We start from the raw sequence: 21244 nt of genomic DNA, 5'->3' as shown, positions 1-21244 counted from the left end.
AGTCACTGGTTTCATCTCCACTATACTCTCCATGCCCTCGGTTATCCTTTCATATTGCTCCAGAAGCCTCTCTCAAGTTCTCCAAGGTTTCCAGTTGAAACCTGCTTCAGTCTGCTCAACCTATCCCCACCTCTTTTTTCACAGCCAGCAGATAATTTCCTCTTCTGTGTCAGTGATAAAGAAGCTCCTTCCCTATCATTCATTGCTCTGAGCAAAATGGAAGAAATGTCCCTTCTCTTATTAGTCTCTCTACCTGTGCTGTGGCTTGCATCACCTCCTCACTACTCAGCATCTTTGTAGTATTGAATATTTACTTGTTTCCCCCATATCTTCAACCTCTCCCTCTCTACTAACTCCTACCTATCAGCATGTCTTTCCCTCCTTAAGCAACAACAGCATCTCTTACTTGATGCCATGCCCCGTCTTCGGCTACCTCTCTATTTTTTCCTCCTCTTTAAATACAATTTCCTGAAAGAGCTGTGTTCACTCCTCCCCTTTCCATTTTTTCATCCATATGCTGCGGTATTTCTACACATCACTTCACTCAAATGGCTTTTTTAAAAAACCTAGTGAGCCCCTTCTGTTTCAGTTTGAATTCTCAGCAATATTTGGCACACTTGACAACTTTCTTCTTATTGAAGCTGTTTCTTTAGCTTCATGACTCCACATACTTCTGGATCTCCTCCCATACTTTGACCGCTGCTTCTCAGTCTTCTGTGGAGGCTTCCCCCTGCCTGCCCCTGGAAGTTAATATTCCTGAGTTGTATCCTAGGTATTTGTATGTGTTCTATTACTGTATAACAAATCAACACAAACTTAGCAATTTAAAACAGCATCAATATCTCTCAGCTTCTGTGGGTCAAGAGTCCAGTCGTGTATAAACTGGGGCTGTGTTCTCATTTGGAGCTTGGGATCCTCTTCCAAGCTCAGATGGTTGGCAGAATTAAGTTCCTTGTGGTTGTGGGACTGAGGTTCCTGGGTTTTTGTTGTTGTTGCTGGTGCTCTTGACTATCGGTTGGGATCATTCTCATCTCTTAGAGGCTATTCTCAAGTCCTTTCACATTTCTCCCCCCCCCCCCCCCCCACTCACCAATGAAGAAATTCCCCTCACTGAATATTTCTTATGCTTCAAATCACTGATTTCTTCTTCTGCCAGTCAGAGAAAACTCTCTTAAAGAATGCCATATGATTAAGTTAGGCCCACTTGGGTAATCTCTCTATTTTAATTTTCATCCTTGGAATGCGAGTGATGATGGTAGGGGAAGAAAACAGTTTCCCTAAAGAACTGGGCTACTGAATTTAGAAGGAGTGAGGAATACCAAACAAAAAAATGTTACAGGTCTGTGCTGTCCTCCTGACTTGAGTCTTTGATTGCTACCTCCCTCCTGCCAGGTTTGTGTCTTTTACAATGTGATAATCTCTCTATTTTAATGTTAACTGACTAGTAATAATCTTAATTATGTCTGCAAATTCCCTTTGGCCTGATAACCTAACATAATCATAGGAGTAACACCAGGTGAAAAACGTCATGGGAACCATATTATAATTCTGTTTTTAACAGGACTTTTAAAAACAATATTATTGTTGCATACATTATTCTAGAATGATCTCATCCTCTGACTCAGCTTCATTTACCAGTTCTACGCTGATGACTCACAAATCTCTAGCTCCAGCCCTAACCTGACTCCTGAGCCTTCAGACTTATGTCAACAACTCTTACTATCCCTTTGAAGACCCTATAGATATCTGATTTGAAGGTTGACAAATGGGTTCATCATTTCTCTACCAGGTCCATTTCTCAGGGAATCATCCCCCAGTATCATTGTTGAATTTATACCCACTCCCCTTACTCCCACATCAAACCAAACTGCACCAATCCATCCTACCTCCTAAATTCTCTCAAATCTATCTCCTTTTCTTTATTTCTTGTTCAAGCTACCTTAACTTCTCATGTGAATTACACAATTGGTCTCAATTGGTCTCTTGGCCACCAGTCTAGACTTCTGCAGTGGACATTGTGAATCTGCTTACTCAATATTCATTTTAATGTCCTTGTGGTGCTCCTTCCAGAAAATGGAAAACTAAACCCCTCAACTAGGCTTCTGGTTTTGATGTAGATTCCAACAATAAAGGTGTGCCCATCCAAGATTTAAGAGGGGAAATGATATATCATGAACAGGGGGCTTGCCTCTGCTGTTTCTGCTGGCAAAAATATTTATGGAAGCATTTGGCTTTCAATGTCAGTTGAAGAGGAAGTCCGATGTCCAGTTCCTAGCCACACAATTGAAAAGAGGCAAGGTCCATGGCATCCATTTTGTTGGCAGCAACTTCTGAATTCTCAGTCACCACAGAGGAAGTATAGGCCTGAAGCCAGCAGTTATGGAAAGAGCTTCTTAATATTCCACTGATAATGGCAGGCACAGCATTTCCCTGGCAGTCAAGTTCTGCAGTGCTATTTTGGAATGTTTTCCTGGAAACTCATCCTAGATTTTCCTCTTCCAGCTCTTTCAATCACTTTTAGGCTGCTTCTGTTTGTATCAGTTATAATGGTTTATTTTATCTACAACTAAACTCTGACTACAATATATCCTACAATTAACCACTTTTCATCCAGAGTGAGCTTTCTGAAACTCCAATACTCAAATCTGATAATGGCATTGTCCGTGCTTAAAAATCTTCCATTGTCTCCCAATATCCTTATAGAAAGCCCAAATGTGTTCAGTTTTTATTTATTTCAGAGAGAGGAAATGAGGGGGGAGAGAGATAGAAACATCAAGGATGAGAGAGAATCATTGATCAGCTGCCTCCTGCACGCTCCATACTGGGGATTGAGCCCACAAATCGAGCATGTGCCCTGACTGAGAATAAAACCAAGACCTCCTGGTTCGTATGTTGATGCTCAACCACTGAGCTACGCCAGCTGGGCAAAGCCCAAATGTTTTCAGCTTGTTCGAAAGACTTTGCATGATGTAGTCCTCCTATTCTCTGAGGACTCTTCTTTACCCAGGAGTACCTGGCCACATTCAGGTCCCTAAGACAGTAATGCACTCATCTCTTCATCTTTGTACATGCTATTCTCCTTGTGTGGGGTACTCTTGCCCTGTATTTGCAGCTAACTCCCAGGTTGTCTTTTCAATCTTGGCCTAAAGGCTGTGCACTCCAGGAAACCTTCTCTGACCCCACCATCCATCACTACCATCAAGACTCTGGGTTAGGCACTCTTATATGCTCCCACAGCACCTTGGCCTTTCCCCTTTGAAACACTCCACTATAGCCAAAACCAGTTTGGCTCAGTGGATAGAGCGTTGGCCTGCGGACTCAAGGGTCCCAGGTTCGATTCCGGTCAAGGGCATGTACATTGGTTGTGGGCACATCCCCGGTAGGGGGTGTGCAGGAGGCAGCTGGTCGATGTTTCTCTCTCATCGATGTTTCTAGCTCTCTATCCCTCTCCCTTACTCTCTGTAAAAAATCAATAAAAATATATTTAAAAAAAAAAAAAGAAACACTCCACTATATTGGAATTACTGAGTGTAAACTATGCCCCACCCCAACCATACCATATGAACCTGTTAGAAAGTTCTATGTCTAAGTTGTTCTCTATTTTATCCCTAGTACCCAGTGAATGCCTGGCCCAGACTTACTAAATGAGGTAATAAAGAAGTTAAAGCATTTTAAGCAGGGGATCTAATCTCTATTGGATTTATGTTTCAGTAAAAACACTTAAATGACCATGTTCAGAAGGAAGTAAATGGGACCAGGTGGCAGGAAGGTGCTGAGATAGTCCAGTCTGTTGGTCTGACATACTGCAATAATCAGGAGGATGAAAAGGAGAATACTTCACATGCTACGGTAGGGGAAGAGAGGCAGAAAAAACTAATAAAATTCAAGAAGTAGAGATAGAGGCTAGTAGTTTATGGACAGTAGAGGTGATTTTCTCTAGGAAAAAATCACCTACTGTAGATAGACAGAACTTTGGAATCTTAGTTCCTCACCTGCTACTTAGTTTCTGATTTTGAACAATTTAACTCTCTGGGGTTTAGTTTCCTCATTTGTAAAACAAATTTTGAATGAAATGACTTTTTAAATTATTTTTTATTATATTTATTGGGATGAGATTGGTTGATAGGACCATATAGTTTTCAAGTGTAAGTTTCTATGATATATGATCTGTATATTACATTGTGTTCCCACCACCCAAAGCCAAATCATCTTCCATTACCATATATTTGGCCATTTTAATTTATTTTTATTTTTTAAAGATCTTTATTGTTTCCCTAACTGGTTTGGCTCAGTGGATGGAGTGTCGGCCTACAGACTGAAGGGCCCCAGGTTTGATTCCGGTCAAGGGCATGTACCTTGGTTGTGGGCACATCCCCAGTAGGAGGTGTGCAGGAGGCAGCTGATCAATATTTCTCTCTCATGGATGTTTCTGGCTATCCCTCTCCCTTCCTATCAATAAAATATATATATTTTTAAAAAGATCTTTATTGTTGAAAGCATTATATTGGTCCCCATTTTCTCCCCCATTAACCTCTTCTCATCTCCCCCAGCCCCAGGCCCTCACCACCCCATTGTCTGTGTCCACAGGTTATGCATATATGCATACAAATTCATTGGTTGATCTCTTCCCACCCATCCTCCCCTGCTTTTAAATTAAATTTATTGGTTTTCTTATTATTAATTTTACTGGAGTAAAATTCTATTTGTTATATTTTATTTTAAAATATATTTTATTGATTTTTTACAGAGAGGAAGAGAGAGGGACAGAGAGTTAGAAATATCGATGAGAGAGAATCATTGATCAGCTGCCTCTTGCATACTCCCTACTGGGGATGTCCCCACAACCAAGGTACATGCCCTTGACCGGAATCGAACCCGGGACCTTACAGTCCCCAGGCCGACACTCTATCCACTCAGCCAAACCAGTCTCGGCTATTTGTTGTATTTTGAATGTATGTGATAATTCTGAAAAGTTTTTTCAAATCATTCTATTAAAATGTCCGTGTATTATAAATAGTGTTTTAAGATGTTTTAACTTTCTCCTATAGTATTTAGAAGACAGTGGCATAATCTGGTCACAAAAACTTATAAATTTCGATTTCTTAATTCTAAAAAATAGATAATATTACCCACCTTTGAAAATTAGGGAACTTTACTGGAATGTGCCCTTCCCCCTTTTTTTATTTCCTTAGTTCTTTCAGCCTTATGATGTTTAAAATATTGCCTTACTTACTGCCTGATACAAATGCTAGCCTTTGCCAGATTGTAAATAAATAAATAAATAAATAAATAAATAAATAAAACACAAGCACAATTCAATTTTCTTCGCCCCTTTGATAGATGAGGAATTATAAATTCTGGACTCAGATTGTTTGAGAATTCTCTTCTAATTTCAACGTAAATGAGACGCAGGAAGTAGCACAAAAAACAGGTTTAGGATTGAGAAAAAGCTACCTACTTGCAAATTCACTGCTCTCCCAATCACAAAGTTCTGGAGGGAAAGAAGGAAGAGGCTTTGCTACGGAAGGATTTTCTGGGCCATGGCTTGACATCACTTCAATCCACATTCATTGGCTGATCTCAGTCCATGGGCAAACCTAGCTGCAGGTATGGCAGAGGAGAGGGTCTAGCTGTGCGCCAAGGAACAGAAAGGGCAGATTTTGATTACCACATAGTGGTTTCTGTCAGTATGTCCAGGGATATTGATTGTGTCTAGCTGTTCCCTCTAAACGCTCTCTTTTCTCTCTCATGTCTGTAATTGCTGACAAAATATTTCAGATTCTGCCAAAACCAGTTTAGCTCAGTGGATAGAGCATCAGCCTGCAGAATGAAGGGTCCCGGGTTTGATTCCGGTCGGGGGCATGTACCTCGGTTGTGGGCACATCCCCAGTAGGAGGTGTGCAGGAGGCAGCTGATCAATATTTCTCTCTCATGGATGTTTCTGGCTATCCCTCTCCCTTCCTATCAATAAAATATATATATTTTTTAAAAGATCTTTATTGTTGAAAGCATTATATTGGTCCCCATTTTCTCCCCCATTAACCTCTTCTCATCTCCCCCAGCCCCAGGCCCTCACCACCCCATTGTCTGTGTCCACAGGTTATGCATATATGCATACAAATTCATTGGTTGATCTCTTCCCACCCATCCTCCCCTGCTTTTAAATTAAATTTATTGGTTTTCTTATTATTAATTTTACTGGAGTAAAATTCTATTTGTTATATTTTATTTTTATTTTTATTTTAAAATATATTTTATTGATTTTTTACAGAGAGGAAGAGAGAGGGACAGAGAGTTAGAAATATCGATGAGAGAGAATCATTGATCAGCTGCCTCTTGCACACTCCCTACTGGGGATGTCCCCACAACCAAGGTACATGCCCTTGACCGGAATCGAACCCGGGACCTTTCAGTCCCCAGGCCGACACTCTATCCACTGAGCCAAACCAGTCTCGGCTATTTGTTGTATTTTGAATGTATGTGATAATTCTGAAAATTTTTTTCAAATCATTCTATTAAAATGTCCGTGTATTATAAATAGTGTTTTAAGATGTTTTAACTTTCTCCTATAGTATTTAGAAGACAGTGGCATAATCTGGTCACAAAAACTTATAAATTTCGATTTCTTAATTCTAAAAAATAGATAACATTACCCACCTTTGAAAATTAGGGAACTTTACTGGAATGTGCCCTTCCCCTTTTTCTTATTTCCTTAGTTCTTTCAGCCTTATGATGTTTAAAATATTGCCTTACTTACTGCCTGATACAAATGCTAGCCTTTGCCAGATTGTAAATAAATAAATAAATAAATAAATAAATAAATAAAACACAAGCACAATTCAATTTTCTTCGCCCCTTTGATAGATGAGGAATTATAAATTCTGGACTCAGATTGTTTGAGAATTCTCTTCTAATTTCAACGTAAATGAGACACAGGAAGTAGCACAAAAAACAGGTTTAGGATTGAGAAAAAGCTACCTACTTGCAAATTCACTGCTCTCCCAATCACAAAGTTCTGGAGGGAAAGAAGGAAGAGGCTTTGCTACGGAAGGATTTTCTGGGCCATGGCTTGACATCACTTCAATCCACATTCATTGGCTGATCTCAGTCCCATGGGCAAACCTAGCTGCAGGTATGGCAGAGGAGAGGGTCTAGCTGTGCGCCAAGGAACAGAAAGGGCAGATTTTGATTACCACATAGTGGTTTCTGTCAGTATGTCCAGGGATATTGATTATGTCTAGCTGTTCCCTCTAAACCCTCTCTTTTCTCTCTCATGTCTGTAATTGCTGACAAAATATTTCAGATTCTGCCAAAACCAGTTTAGCTCAGTGGATAGAGCATCAGCCTGCAGAATGAAGGGTCCCGGGTTCGATTCCAGTCGGGGGCATGTACCTTGGTTGTGGGCACATCCCCAGTAGGGAGTGTGCAGGAGGCAGCTGATCGATGATTCTCTCTTATCAATATTTCTAACTCTCTATCCCTCTCTCTTCCTCTCTGTAAAAAATCAATAAAATATATTAAAAAATATTTCAGATTCCTACTTAGTTGGAAAATATTTTGAGACTACTAGTGATATTCATCAAGCGAGCATCTCACTTCTATTGTTCAAGCTTCAGGTTTCTCTAAGTGCTCTACTTTCTAACAGACTATTATTGAATATTAGTTTGCACAGGGCATACAATGATTATATGCCACTCTGGATTGTGCATAAAGATTTTAGCTTCAGGTTCATATAACTGGGAATATTACTCTACTAATGTTATTAGGCTTAATGAAGTCAGCTATGAAAAATATTCAGATCTCAAGTTACCTTTAGATCATTTGTCTGGGAAAATGATATCACAATTGCTGGCTTTGAGCACTTTCCAGTTATATATCACAGCTTTTTTTGTTGTTGTTATAGAGAAATTGTTCTCAAAGTGTGGTCTGACCTGCAGTATCAGCAGCAACCTATTCGAAATGCAAATGCTCAGGCCCCACCTCAGACCTGTTGAAACTCTGGGGATGGGGCCCACGATCTGTGGATCTGTGCTTTCACAAGTCCTCTCGAGACTAGCCTAGAAGCACTGGCTAGATTACTGCTGAAACATTTCATTTCAAGGACGATGTCAAAAGAATACTATCTGAAATTGTTTTGTTGAAAACGTATCAAATCTCTGTGGCGGGAGCTGTCCTGTGTATTGCAGCAGTATCACCAGCTCCCTCCTCCTCCCCACTGTGACAACCAAAATGTCTGCAGACACTTCCAAGTGTCCCCTGGGGGGTCAGAGTAAGGCAAAATTGCCCAGGTTGAGAATCACTGCTCTTACCCAACATTAAAAAGGAAGAGTCATTTTCTTTTTAAAAAAAATATTCTTATTGATTTTATACAGAGAGGAAGGGAGAGGGAGAGAGAGTTAGAAACATCCATGAGAGAGAAACATCAATCAGCTGCCTCCTGCACACCCCCCACTGGGGATGTGCTGGCAACCAAGGAAATGACCTTGACCTTGACGGAATGGAACCTGGGACCCTTGAATCCAAAGGCCGATGCTCTACCCACTGAGCCAAGAATCATTTTCTTGCAATTTATTCAAAGCTATCGAAACAGGCTTAAAGAGAGAGCATATGTTTCACATTTCTCTTTAGCTCATCATTGAGGACTTTGGCAGTGACAGCTCTATCTCTTTGAAATGCTTTGGTTAACGACTCTCATTTTAGGCCACTTTTCTCTCAGGAACAACTTCATCTTTGGAAATCTTTTTCATGCTTATTGCGATCGGCTACACTGATTCAGCATGGAATTCCATTTTAATAATTCATAAATAGCATAGCATAGACTAGCCGAAGGAACTCTGCACGAGTTCATAATACAGTGTTAGTACTAACAGAAGAGTTTTTTTTTAATCTACTTTATTATACTTTTTAAGAAGATTAAGTAAAACCTGCAGTAAAATTAAATGCAGTAATAATCTTTATTACATCCTACCTCAAGATTCAGTCCCTGGAAAAGGAGGCATTATTGCTTCTGGAGTTTACTAAAAATTCTATTTCTCGATTTATGTTAGATGTTATCTGCTTGCTTCCTGTTAGTGCAAGAGGATTGAGCAATATTTCAACATCCCCTCACTTCTGCTTCTCCATATCCTCAATATACACATATTACAATTTTTACTTAAATTGCAGTGTTTATTGATGAGCGACAGCAGACCCTGATGTCCCGTTGACATCCTCTCTTATTGTCATTGTAGACACATACTTTAAACATTTCTCTTTCTCTCTCTTCTTCATTGAATGGCATTTTGAGAGGGAGAGGAGATAAAATCATATGGTCACCACACATTTAACAGAAAACTAAAACTATTTCTGGAAGCTATAAAAAGATTACACAGTCTCAACATTTTATTGTTAGAGAGTAGACTCCCGATTTTACTCTTAGCTCTTGAATTTAGCATACATGAAACATAGGTCCTTTTTTAAATTTAAGAAACAAGTGATAATAGCTAAACTTATTGTGATCATTTTGCAATATATATAAATATCAAATCATTATGTTGTACATTTGAAAGTAATATGTCACATGTCAATTATGTCTCAAAAAAAGTAAATAACAGGCAAGTATCTGGTAGACTCAATTCTTCACCTTCTGTATATGTGGGACAAAATTATCTTTCCTACTTAAAGATAAATCTGTTCTTTCTTCTGACCTTGTTGAATTTTCCCTTATCTACCTGGGCCATTGAAACCAGACAGGCAGTCTTAAATCAAGAAACTACATGTTCTTGTTCCATGAAAAATGGTTTTTTAATAAATACCTCTTGTACAAAAAAGGAACAAGTAAAAACATCTGATTTTTAATTTTCATAAAAATAACTTTGTGCCATCATTCACAACCAATAAATCAGGACCACCCAGATAACAAAAGCAGGGGATTAAAAAAGATGATGCCCTGTTAACATAATAGATGAAGAAGATACTAGGTGAGAAGAAACATGCATATAACAACAATTTAAAGATTGTGGTAATCAAAGTCAAGCGATTAATTACTAACAAAGACAATAACAGAGCTTCTTTTGTCTTTCCGGGTGAATGCACAATTAGCACTTAATACTAAGATTGAGGCATAAACCATATAAATCCACTGAAAAAGACCATCTGCTTCTAAAAATTTTGCTCTTACCCACTTGCCAAAAGAAGAGAACATATTAACAAAATAATGGGCCCTGCACTGTTAATTGCTAGGTTGTTTGCATTTGTGCTGTTGCTATTAGAATTTAATAAGCCATTCCTTCTGCTAAATTAATAAGCAGCCAAGATTATGTAATAACTGCTTTCAGCTGCTAATTCTTTTTCCCATAATTCCTTTCCCTCCCTACCTCCAAGCCCCCCCCTCCCCCCTTCCTTGGTTAGGCACACCAGAGACTGCCAATATGTCATCAGCAAGTCTCCCGTCCTCATTTTCTGAACAACAGACCAACATTAGGAGCATAACCAATGAGTTTAAACTTGGAGGCAGTTATCTGAGCATCCTTGAGGAAATGTTTTGTACTGAAAAAGAAAAAAAAAAAGCAGTTTGGATTCAGAGGGCAAGTTTTCATGGAATGGCATCTGTTCGGTGGAGTAAGAGAGAAATGGGTCATTAACATGTACCTTTGGGGCATGATTAGTCAGGAAACAGAGAAATTTGGGCAGGAGACCTCAAGACCTACAGAAAGCCAGCACTGTGCTTTGGATGGACCACCTCTTTAATATTCCAGCATGCATTAATCATTCATGTTAGCAGCACATTTCCCAAGCAGCACAATAGTGCTTAAAAGAGGAGTGATCCATTTTTATGTATACATTCATTTTACTTAAAAATGCCCTCCGATCTCTATTATGGACTATCCTAAACACACAAAAGGAACCTAATCCCTAACAGAAGAAACCTTTACGTTGATTCAGTCTAGCTCCGTGAAAAACTTAGCATTTCTTTTTCACTTTGGACCACGACAAAATTCTGGCTACTGTGTTTGGGAACCTCCGCAGAAAAGGGCAGCGCGCAACAAAAGCAATTTTCTCGCTTCCTTTGTAAGAACCTAGGTGACCGGTAATGAATAGCATCAGACATGAGAAATCCCTGCCTGTCCAAACAAGGTCACTCATTCCCGTGGGGCTCCTCTGTTCTCATCTGGAGAGGATGAGTCGGACTAGATGAATCATGCATTCTTTCATTAAAAACAAACAAACAAAAAAATACGGCCAGACACGATGCTCAGCACTATGGCTCTCACCAAATCTATCATCTTCTAGTCCTTATCAGTTAACTCGCATGTATAAATAATTGTGTTATGGATCAGCCAGTTGAACTAGGCTGGGATGAGACATTAACAAAACTCAAGATATGCTAAACAACGGCTTCATGAGCCTGTGGGTGAAAGAGGGATTTGTTCTTACGGGGTTTGGGGGGGAGGCTTCGTGGAAGATGTGACATTTGCGAGGAAGGGCATGCCTGGCAGAGCAAGTCATTGCCAAGGCTACACCGGAACCCGGGTGGGTGGCTGGGGGAGGTGGGCATCCGGCGTGCAGGGCAGACACGGGGTGAAAGGTGTCCAGGGGTGCAGCAGTGCGATGGGAAGGAGGGGCCGGATTCCGCTCAGTTCGAAGCCCCGGGGGTTGCAAAATGCCCCTGCCCGCGTGCACGAGCTCCACAAGAGCTGACGTTTTCCACGGAGTTGCAGCCCTCCCTCTCTCTCCTCCTCCTCATCGCCGGCCGTCACGCCTCCGTCCCACCCCGTGGGGTTAGCGGAGCTCGAACTGGGCCCTTCGCGGTCCAGCTCTTCCGCACCCCACGCGGCGGGGTCGGGGGGCAGTGGAACGCCGCGTTCCCACCACCCAGCAGTCTGGGCTGCCGCCCGCGCGCGCCCCGAGGGAACGCGCCGGAGTGCGCAGGCGTGCGGGTTCCGCGGCGGCCGCTTCCGGGTCACGTGGCCCGGCTTCCGGTCCAGACCACCCCTCTCGGTAGAGGCCCGGCCAATCGGCTTCCTCGCTCCGCGCGGCCCGCTGCGCCGCCTCCGCTGCCGCAGGCTCGTGTCGCGCCGCCGGGAGCGCGCCGCCCAGCCCGCCCTCCGCCCGCCGCAGCGCCGGCTCCTCCCTCGCCCGGCCCCCGGGGCGGGGTCTGCTGGCTCGCCCTCCCCTCGCCGCCGGAGCCTTCCTCACTGAGCGGGTCCCTCCCCACGAGCACCACGGCTTCTGCTTCGCAGCCCGGCGACCGGGGCTGCTCCTCAGCCGCCGCCGCCGGCCGAGCAGCGCCGCGCCCGCGGCCCGCGGCCGCCGTAAGTCCCGGGGGACGAGCCGGGGCGCCGGGGACCGGGCGGCGGGCTGGGAGGGTGGGCGCGCCCCCAGCCGCCCCGCGCGCGCCCCGCGACCCCACCCCGCGCCCGCCACCGGGGCGCGACGCCCCGCAACTCACTTCTCTCCGCGGCCGCGTCCCGGGATGCGGGGGGCTGGGGGGTCCCAGTCCCGGGCGCCGGCACCTGTGGTCCGGGAAGCCCCTCAAGTTTGGCGGGGCGTTTCGGGGAGGGGCCCGCGGCCGGGGGCGGGGGGCGGCGGCGGCCGGGGACCCCGGGCGCCCCCCGCGCGGCTGCGATGCCATTGTCTGCCCCGCTCCGCCGGTCCCCGCGCCGGGCGCGATCGGGGATGGAGAGCGGCCCCGCGGGAAGCGGCGGAGGCGGCGGAGCGAGGACCGCTGGCCCGGAGCCTGCTCCGCCGCCGGGCCCGTGCTTTTCCGTGCGGGTCTCGAGGAATCGGGGTGCCCCGCGATTGGCGGCAAAATCAAAGCGTTGTTTTTAGCCAGGGGGAGAAAATAGTTGTTTCTGGCTCTCCGTCCCGTGTCCGCACATCAATGGTTCGGAAGAGTGAATTATTTGTCCGTCCTGTAAAGTGTTAGGGAGGGGGACAGGGAGCCCCGGTACGGGCCGCCCTGAAGCCCTGACTCCTGTGGAAAGCAGCCCCCCACCCCGCCCGGCCCCCAAGATCCTGGAATCCCGGTCTGTCCTTTGCCAAGTTCTGGTAACGGGCTTGCTCTAAGCCGTGTCCCGCTAATGCTTTGCTTGCTGCCCTCTTCCGATGCCGCTCTCTTCCAGGATTTGAACGGGAGGCACTTCGATGCCACAAATACTGGGAATTTTGTGCCAGGGAAGTGTCGGAAGCGGGGTGCAGGGAGCCGCTTTGAACTTGAATAAAGTTAAATTGCTGCATCATACCTTCCCCAGTAGCTCGCTGATGCCCGTTTGGATTCGTGCAAAAAGCGACCTTCATTTCTCAGCGAGATGTAGGACCCGTTTCATTCTAAACCGGTTGGGTAAATTCTCCCACCCCGTGTTCAGATTCACCATGGTGTGGCAAATATTAAGAATCAGGCTGGCCTCTCCCTTGCAGTAACACTATGGAAGGAACTTAGGATAGTTCAAAGAAAGAAAGATGCCCGTCTGAATCAACAGATTTGCAGGTTCCAAGGAAATACATACAACATAGTACATGTAAGATACACCGGAATTCAGCATCCACTCCATTTCTAAATGCCCTTAAAATTTTTAAATGAAGTATTTTGTATGTAATGTTTCTGAATGTACACTATTTGGGCTTTTAAAAGGTTTATGTTCCCTTTCATAGTACATCCCCACTTTATTGGGTGCGTATTTTATGTTGGCATTTTGAAGAAGTGAGATGAGAAGGGATACATACAATTAGGCTTTTATTGAGGAAAATGTGTGTTTATGGAACACTTTGGGTTAATATTTTAGGTCTCTTGTTTATGTAAGCATAAAAATAATAATGAATGTAAACTGTAATTGAAAAATAAAAAGAAAATATGTAAGCATAATGAAGAAAGCATTCTGAGGGATAGCAGCCTGCCTACAAGGTATTCGTCCTGGAACAAGAACAGCCTAAGGGTGAGAAATAGTAGGTCTTCTGTTTCTTGCAACTGTACCTAACCCGTTTGATGTTAACAATTCTCTTTTGATGCCTACAGAGAGTGGAATGTATAGCACAGATGGACAATAGTTCCTTCAATTGCAAGAATTGTCTTTCTTTTGCCACAGCATTTTCACTTCAACTCAATGCCTGTTTTTCTTGTTGTTCTGCAGACTCCAAACTTAAGCGGCACAGGATAGGGTGGGGAGCTCCGCATCTGGTGGGAATATATTTATAGGAATTTCTGGCTATTTTAACTGGCATAGAAATAAATACTGGTGACTACTGGTCATTCATCAGTCAGATTCCCTGCCCACCAAGCTTCTCTGTGAAACAAGCCATCCTAATCGTAACTTGATTGAATCCAAGTATCGCATATAATGTTGATTCTGTTTATCTTAACAGATGCAGTTTATGTTGCTTTTTAGCCGTCAGGGGAAGCTTCGGCTGCAGAAATGGTATGTGCCGCTGTCAGACAAAGAGAAGAAAAAGATCACAAGAGAACTTGTGCAAACCGTCTTAGCGCGGAAGCCGAAGATGTGCAGCTTTCTGGAGTGGCGCGATCTGAAGATTGTTTACAAGAGGTATAATTTTTTCTTTTTCAGAAAGGTCAAAGAGCAGAATCAGACGTGGGTCATTTGTAATCTGGAAATGAACAATTAACAAGGATCTAGATGAAAAGGGTGTTAAGTTAAAGCTTTGTATTTTTTCTTTAATAACTTGTTTTTATTACCCAGGCCAACATGATAAAATCGGGGACGTTGCGTTAAAACTAATTATATAATTAAAGTCTTAATCATCTTTTTTAGAAAAATTCATTGAATTCATTCCCTTTCGGGGGGAAGTAGAATCAGTATTTTAAATTGTGAGTAATTCTCTGAGTTTAGATTAAGCATTTCCTCTTGCTTCTATCTATAAAGTAATGACTGATAATTGACATGCCTTCCATCTGACTTTTAGAATCTTATTCACTCTAAACACCTTGAGTACATAGACCATTTGAGTCCTATAAATGTTTTAAAATTTTGTGAATATACAGGATCTATGAGAAGTGTTTATTGATTTGATGTATACTTGTTGCTGTGGTAGAGGGGTGATTAGATCTGATAGATAATTTTGCCAAGAATAAAGTAAAAAAATTGTTAACACAAATCTTTTTTTTAAAATGCATATATCTTTATTAGCATCTGACACTCTGAATACCTTAAAATAAATTTCTCAAGATTGTGCTAATCATGTTAAAAAAGAAATATAATTATTTTTTCCCCTATTTCTCTACCCTTAGGAATAATGTACTGTTTTTAAGATACAAGGGTTGCTGCTTGTGAAAAATTCTCTTCTAGGGGGATGTGTAGAGAACTAACAATCCAGACTACGGACTACAAGGAGGGTTGAAGAGAAACCTGGGTTTATCTCGGCTTTCCCGTATTCCACTCCGAGTGTGGATGGTGCATATTGTGGGGGGCACAGTGGGGGGAAGTGAGGGGGATTATAAGACATTGAGAATTTAAAAAATACCCTAGACTCCTTTCTCCAATAAAATGAATGTAGTCATCTTTGGGTACTTTTATATCCAGTGTTTGGTTTAGTACTTGTTGAGGAAAAGACATAGCATTTTAGAGCTGGGAAATGTCTTAGAATACCTAGTTAAGTGATTTTTTTTTAATTGAGGTAACTTGACATATAAATTGTTACTTTTTATATGATTAAAAAAAAAAAAAGCTTTTTGCCCCAACGATAGGACCTTAATGAAACAAGTGGAGGTGCTCTTGTAGAATAAAGACTGGGATCCTGTACCCCTGCCCTCTGTAGAGGAGATGGTTCCTGAGTTTGAAAAACCACTACTTTGATCAAACTTTAATTTAGTTTTTTAAAATGAGGATTTGGGATAAGTGACTTGTCCAAGGTCATATGCTAGTTAGTGACTGACATAGGAGCTACAGCTCCAATCTTAAGCTTAGAGGCAAAAGATTTGAACAGTGATCCAAAAAGGTTTGCTCTTTGTAATTGGAGAATTGGGGGCGGGGGGGGGGGGGGTTTGAGACTGGAAACTGAGGGGGGATCTGTTTGGAGAGGGAATTATAATGAGTCCATTCGGAAGAAGACCTCTTGCTGTGTGCTCAGCAGGTGGAAAGAGCTGTTACCAGGTAAATTTACTAAGACTTGGTCTCTGCCAGCAGGTGGGAGGGCAGCGAAAGAAGGGGGGACTGGAGGGATTCCACATTTCTGGTTCCACGGACAGGCTGAATAGGGAGGTGGTAGATAAGTTACTTGGAGTTGCCTAGTTTTCTTAGAGTGGGCATAGGCATGCACGTTTTGGGGGGTAATTAGGCATAATGTGTTAGATCACCAACATCCAAGTAGAAGGAAAAGGGGGGAGGGAGAAGGTAAGCATAGGGTCAGTAACACAGAGAAGAGGAGAGTCACCGGTGCCAAATGTTGCATCCAGTTCAATTACAGTAAAGAAAGCCTGTTAGATCTTACAGTGAGCATTTCCTACAATGCCCTTTGTGGGAACATTTTCAGCGGAATACAAAAGACAGAGCTCTCCAAAAAGCGGGGTGAAGAGGGGGAGACGTTTAAACAGTGAGCATAGATTATTTGGGGAGCTTCGCTCTGAAGGACAGAAGAGGCGGTAACCAACCACAAACATAGGAGGGGGGGCAGGGTTTGAAAAAAGATGCAAGACAGGAGCTTATTTCTAGATAGGGGAAGGAGTCCCCCGTGTGGAGGAGGAAAATACCAGCAGGGGAATGAATCCCAGGAATGGAGATTCCTGCAGCAGAAGGAAATGGCCTGTTAAACAGAAGGATGAAAAGCGCTAGTTGGTGTTGCGTGCAGTATTCAGCCTACCCGTGTTGGGCCGCTGATTTTTCTTCTGAAGGCTATTAAAGGGAAACGTAATCTGACTCTACTTGCCTCAAGCTTCTATAAATAAAAGGTGCACTTACAAAAAGGCTTTATCAAGACAAAATGCACATACAAAAGTTTAATTCAATCATTTTGCTATGCATACTGAAAACACCTACTGTACTAAGGACATATTTATTCACATAAACAGGTGATTATTTGTCCCTAGTCCAGCTGGCAGAGAAGACCTTTCAGGCAAAAGAATTCCCACTTAGCAGAGAAATTCTGAACTAGCACTTAGCTTTCTGTCCTCCTTCCTCAAGCAGTCTCATCCACTTCTGAACATTCTGCATAACAATTCCCCCTGTCAGGAGGGAAAAGTAAGGATAAAATTAGTATAGCTGAAGAAATCCACTGAATGTCTGAGAACTTGAGTACCAGTCCGCTTGTACCATAAGCTAGTTTTGTGACTTTGAACCAGTCTTTGGCCTTTGTTTCCTCATCTCTACAATAAATGCTCTTGAGATCTTTTGAAGACAGTACACTATGCTTTTTTTATTCCTGCTTTGTGCAGCATGCTATGGAAGAGGCACTGGATTAGAGTCTCCAAATTAAAAAATACATGCGTCTCCAAATGACTAACTTGAGAATTCCTGGAAGAGCACTGTATTGATTTTCTTTACTAACAAAAGGATTTTAATGACACCGTGGGTAGAGAGCAGTTTATTTAGTTACATTCACCCACCATCAGCTGATATTTAGCTGACTGCAGAGCAGTCATGTGTTTTGAATGTAAGAATAGGCACTTTCAGATGCTCTCCGAGTGCCGGTAATTAGAGTAAGCCTTAATCCACTCGCTAAAAATAACCAAACATACGTTTCTTCTTACTAGTCTATTATTAATTTTACTTCAGATTCAGACTTACCAATATACACTCAGAGAACAAAATGAGCTCATTGTTCAGTTTTTTAAAGCCATTTCTAAAAATAGGGAGTACACTTCAGGTTCTCTTGGTAATCTTTTACTAAATCGCTATAACAATTTTTATCTCTCCGCAAAGCTGTTAAAATATTGCTTTGAATATGTCTTAATTTTTGCCAGGTGCTGGGTTACTTTAATACAGTTCCTGGCTGTAGTTTTTAATATAAAACTTGGGCTCTGGAGCCAGATCACTGTTTCTGGGGAGGTTGCTCAATTAAGTCTGGGTCTCCTAAATGCAAGTAATAATGCTATCTCTGGAAGGGTTTTTGTGAGGTTTGAAATGGTAAAATAGGACTCAATGAATGTTACCGTTATTATTGTTTCTCTCTAAGCTTTCTGGAAAGAAGTACCTTCTTATAATCCTGATAACTAAATGTTCATCTACAGTAAAGAATTGATTTAATTTGGTTGCTCTTTTACCATTCTGAGCAAGAGCAAACATTTAGATAATGTGGAGTTTTGTGTGTGTGTGTGTGTGTGTGTGTGTGTGTGTGTGTTTTAAAATATTACTGGTTGGTACTTAAGATGCATTAGTCTGGTGATATTTATGTTAATAGTTTAGAAGGACTAAAAATAAATATTTAGAATTGAGGACCTTTGACCAGTGTTAAAATGCTGTTTATTTGTAAGTGGTTATGGAGCAAAGACCGTGCAAGCATTAGGTTACCTAAACAGTAACGTTGAAAAAAATCTTTTCATTGAGTCTATTTGACGCAATGGATATATTGAAGCAAACAAGACAAGAGGAAGAAACGAAAATAACAACTATGCATTCTTGAGACTTTAAATGCTTTTTGAAACTATAGAATGTTCCAGAGATTATACCTTAAGTGGCTATGTAATGGCTTCATGGAAGCCCTACTCACATAGGGAGCTGGAGCTGTTTATTTTATTTGGAAATGTTGACAAATGAAAAAACTAAGTTTGAAAAGCTCACATCCTTTTAACAGAAGGTAACTGTTTTTATTATCCACACACTAGACAGATTATTTCTTCTGAAGTTGATACCATTAGTACCTGGTGTAAAACAATGGCTGCTATTTTATTCGCAACTGAATACAATGAAAATTTCAGTTGATTGTGGATTTGATTTGGATTTGTTTTGAATTCCTATTTATTTTTAACATATTGGTAGCTGTAGGGTATTGCCAGCTGAAATTTAGTTTTAAAAGTTCTTTTGGCCAAATACCATTGTATTAATTTAAATATTCCACTGTCACTGTTGATTTTTGCATCCTTGTTGCAGGGGGGAGGCAGGGCAAAGAATGTATATTTTTAAGTTTAAATTAGACTGATTTAAGTTAAAAAAGAAAAAAAGTCTTATAATTAAAAAATTTTACCCAAAACTACCGTAGTAGTAAATTCTAATGGAATCAGTTAGCACTCTGTTCATGTTAGCTATTCATGTCTGGTTTTCAATCTAGTATTTTTTATGTCAGTTCTTTTAACCTTTGGTTTTCTTAAGTCAGGGCATCTTAATGTGTCATTTGTACCCACTCCTCCAAATTCAAAACTCTATTTGGTGAGCAGGGATTCAGGCGGATGGGGAGTTATAATATCCCATTGCGTTTTAAACAGATCAACACAGGTTAGTGCTGGGAAAAGGAGGGAGAAGCCTTTTTGTTCAAGTTGGAGGTGGTGCCCTCTTAAGTCCTTCTTGATAAGAAATGAACACATTCAAATGCCTCTACGCCGTCTTAAATAACTGACTAGATGCAGAAGTCAGGCAGAATGAATATGGCAAAAAGTCATGCTTTGTATGACAAGGGATGTTGGTGTAGTACCTGGAGTTCAGGTCTGAAGATCAGATTTCCTGTCCTAGTACAGTCACTTACCAGGCCCTGTATTCTTAGACCTTTTTTTTTTTTTTTTTTGTCTTCTGTAATCAAGGATGATGATGCTTGCTGTTTGAAAGATCAAATAAGATGAGATGCTTTTGATAATACTGAAATTAGTAGGTTGTTATGTAAATAATTACTCTCACACTGAAGAGCAGGAATTCATTGAATGGAGATTGTGCTCATTTATATATTTGCATTACTGCTTGGAGCAGTAAATTGCCCATTGTGTTTTCTAAAAATCACTTAAATGCTACTCAGAGAAAATTACAATCTCAATCGAAATTTGTTTAGAATGTCTTAGGTTTTTTTTTTTTTTGTTTTTTTTTTGTAAAACCCTTAACTAGGCTTAAACCATTTGAAATTGCTCTTTTAATCCTCCTCAAAGGACTTGGTCATTTGCTATGCCTTGAAGGATTGTATGGTAAGAAGTTTTGGCTTTCTTGGGTTAAGTATAACCATTAAAATGCTAATTTGGAGACTATGAGTTTATCAACCTTATTCCTTCAAGGGACAATAACCTAGACTTCAGTTCAACAGGGTAGAACTTGGAGAAATTGAGGCGAGGTCTGTTTCCTCTGGTCTCTTTCTCCAACTTCTGTAATAACTTGGAACTGTTGTTCATTTCTTGGGGTTTATTGCACAATTCTAGAAACTTCCTTTTTAAAAATGTATGCTGTTAGAAGTCAAGATAGTAGTTACTCGTGAGGGTGGGAGGTTGGGATCTGGAGAGACTAGGAGAGGGGTTCAGTAATCTGGGTGCTGGTACACAGGCAGGCCCACTTTGGAAGCTCATTGAGCTACACATTTATGACCTGGGTTCTTCTCTCTGTGTATATTACACTTTAATAGAACATCCCAGAACATTGACTTCACATTGACAATACCTTCAATATCAATAAGTCCTTCAGCTGGAGAGTTTATATTCTTCCCTGCTTACTTGTACTTGGAATTAGTCATGCAGTGCATTTTGCTTTAATTAAATAAACTTCAGAACAAGCTGGGTCAGTTATGTTTTAGTATCTACATAGAAAAGAGTCTGAAAGGAAGAAGAGCAAAGTAGTTACTCTTTCTAGATTATGTGATTGAATGATTATTATTATTATTATTTATTTTTTATTTTTTGCCTGTCTGTACTTTTCAAATTTTCTATTAGGCATTTATTGCATTTGTAAACTAGGAAAAAAACTAATCTGTACTATTGTAAAGAGGAAATAAGCTGTGTAAACATGGGGTCTTTCACAATAGGATATGAAAATATATTTAGGAACCATGATTATAGGGTAAATTTTTTTCACGTTTGCTTTTGTTACAGATACGCTAGTCTGTATTTTTGCTGTGCTATTGAGGATCAGGACAATGAGCTAATTACCCTGGAAATAATTCATCGTTACGTGGAACTACTTGACAAGTATTTTGGCAGTGTGAGTAATATTTTGTTTTAGGGAATCGAATGCCACAGTTTTGTTTTTTTTAATCTTTTCTATAACAAGTTTGATTGTCTTGGGGATTCTGACTCTTTGAAAGGAACTGTGGGAGAGAGAAAGAATGACTATTTCTTGTCTGAGCCTACTCAATCAGTTAACTGCCAAAATTGCTTGACCCCACAGACCTACTCATTTAATTATGGCGCTAAGAA

The 21244-nt window shown here is 41.3% G+C and overlaps 1 protein-coding gene across 8 annotated transcripts in view; it reads left to right on the top strand.

Annotated features, from left to right (window-relative positions):
• Positions 1-717: 717 nt before the first annotated feature.
• The window catches only part of AP1S2 (adaptor related protein complex 1 subunit sigma 2), a 40080-nt gene continuing 19553 nt past the window's right edge, over positions 718-21244 (top strand). For 7 of the 8 annotated variants that reach the window (XR_004988274.2, XR_006741774.1, XM_036439561.2 and 4 more), the window contains exons 1-3: positions 12181-12293; positions 14341-14519; positions 20921-21029. Coding sequence is in view for 6 of the 8 variants with exons in the window: in XM_036439561.2 (XP_036295454.1) it covers positions 14341-14519; positions 20921-21029 (288 nt within the window). In the remaining 2 variants the exon portion in view is untranslated. Of the gene's footprint in view, positions 737-12180; positions 12294-14340; positions 14520-20920; positions 21030-21244 lie in introns of those variants that run through there. The other variant, XM_036439559.2, reaches the window with a different exon arrangement.

The sequence above is a fragment of the Pipistrellus kuhlii genome, unplaced genomic scaffold (genome assembly GCF_014108245.1).
Source record: "Pipistrellus kuhlii isolate mPipKuh1 unplaced genomic scaffold, mPipKuh1.p scaffold_m20_p_16, whole genome shotgun sequence".
NCBI classification, from domain to species: Eukaryota; Metazoa; Chordata; class Mammalia; order Chiroptera; family Vespertilionidae; genus Pipistrellus; species Pipistrellus kuhlii.
Note: the sequence above shows the minus strand (reverse complement) of the source record. Positions and strands in the feature narration are given on the sequence as shown.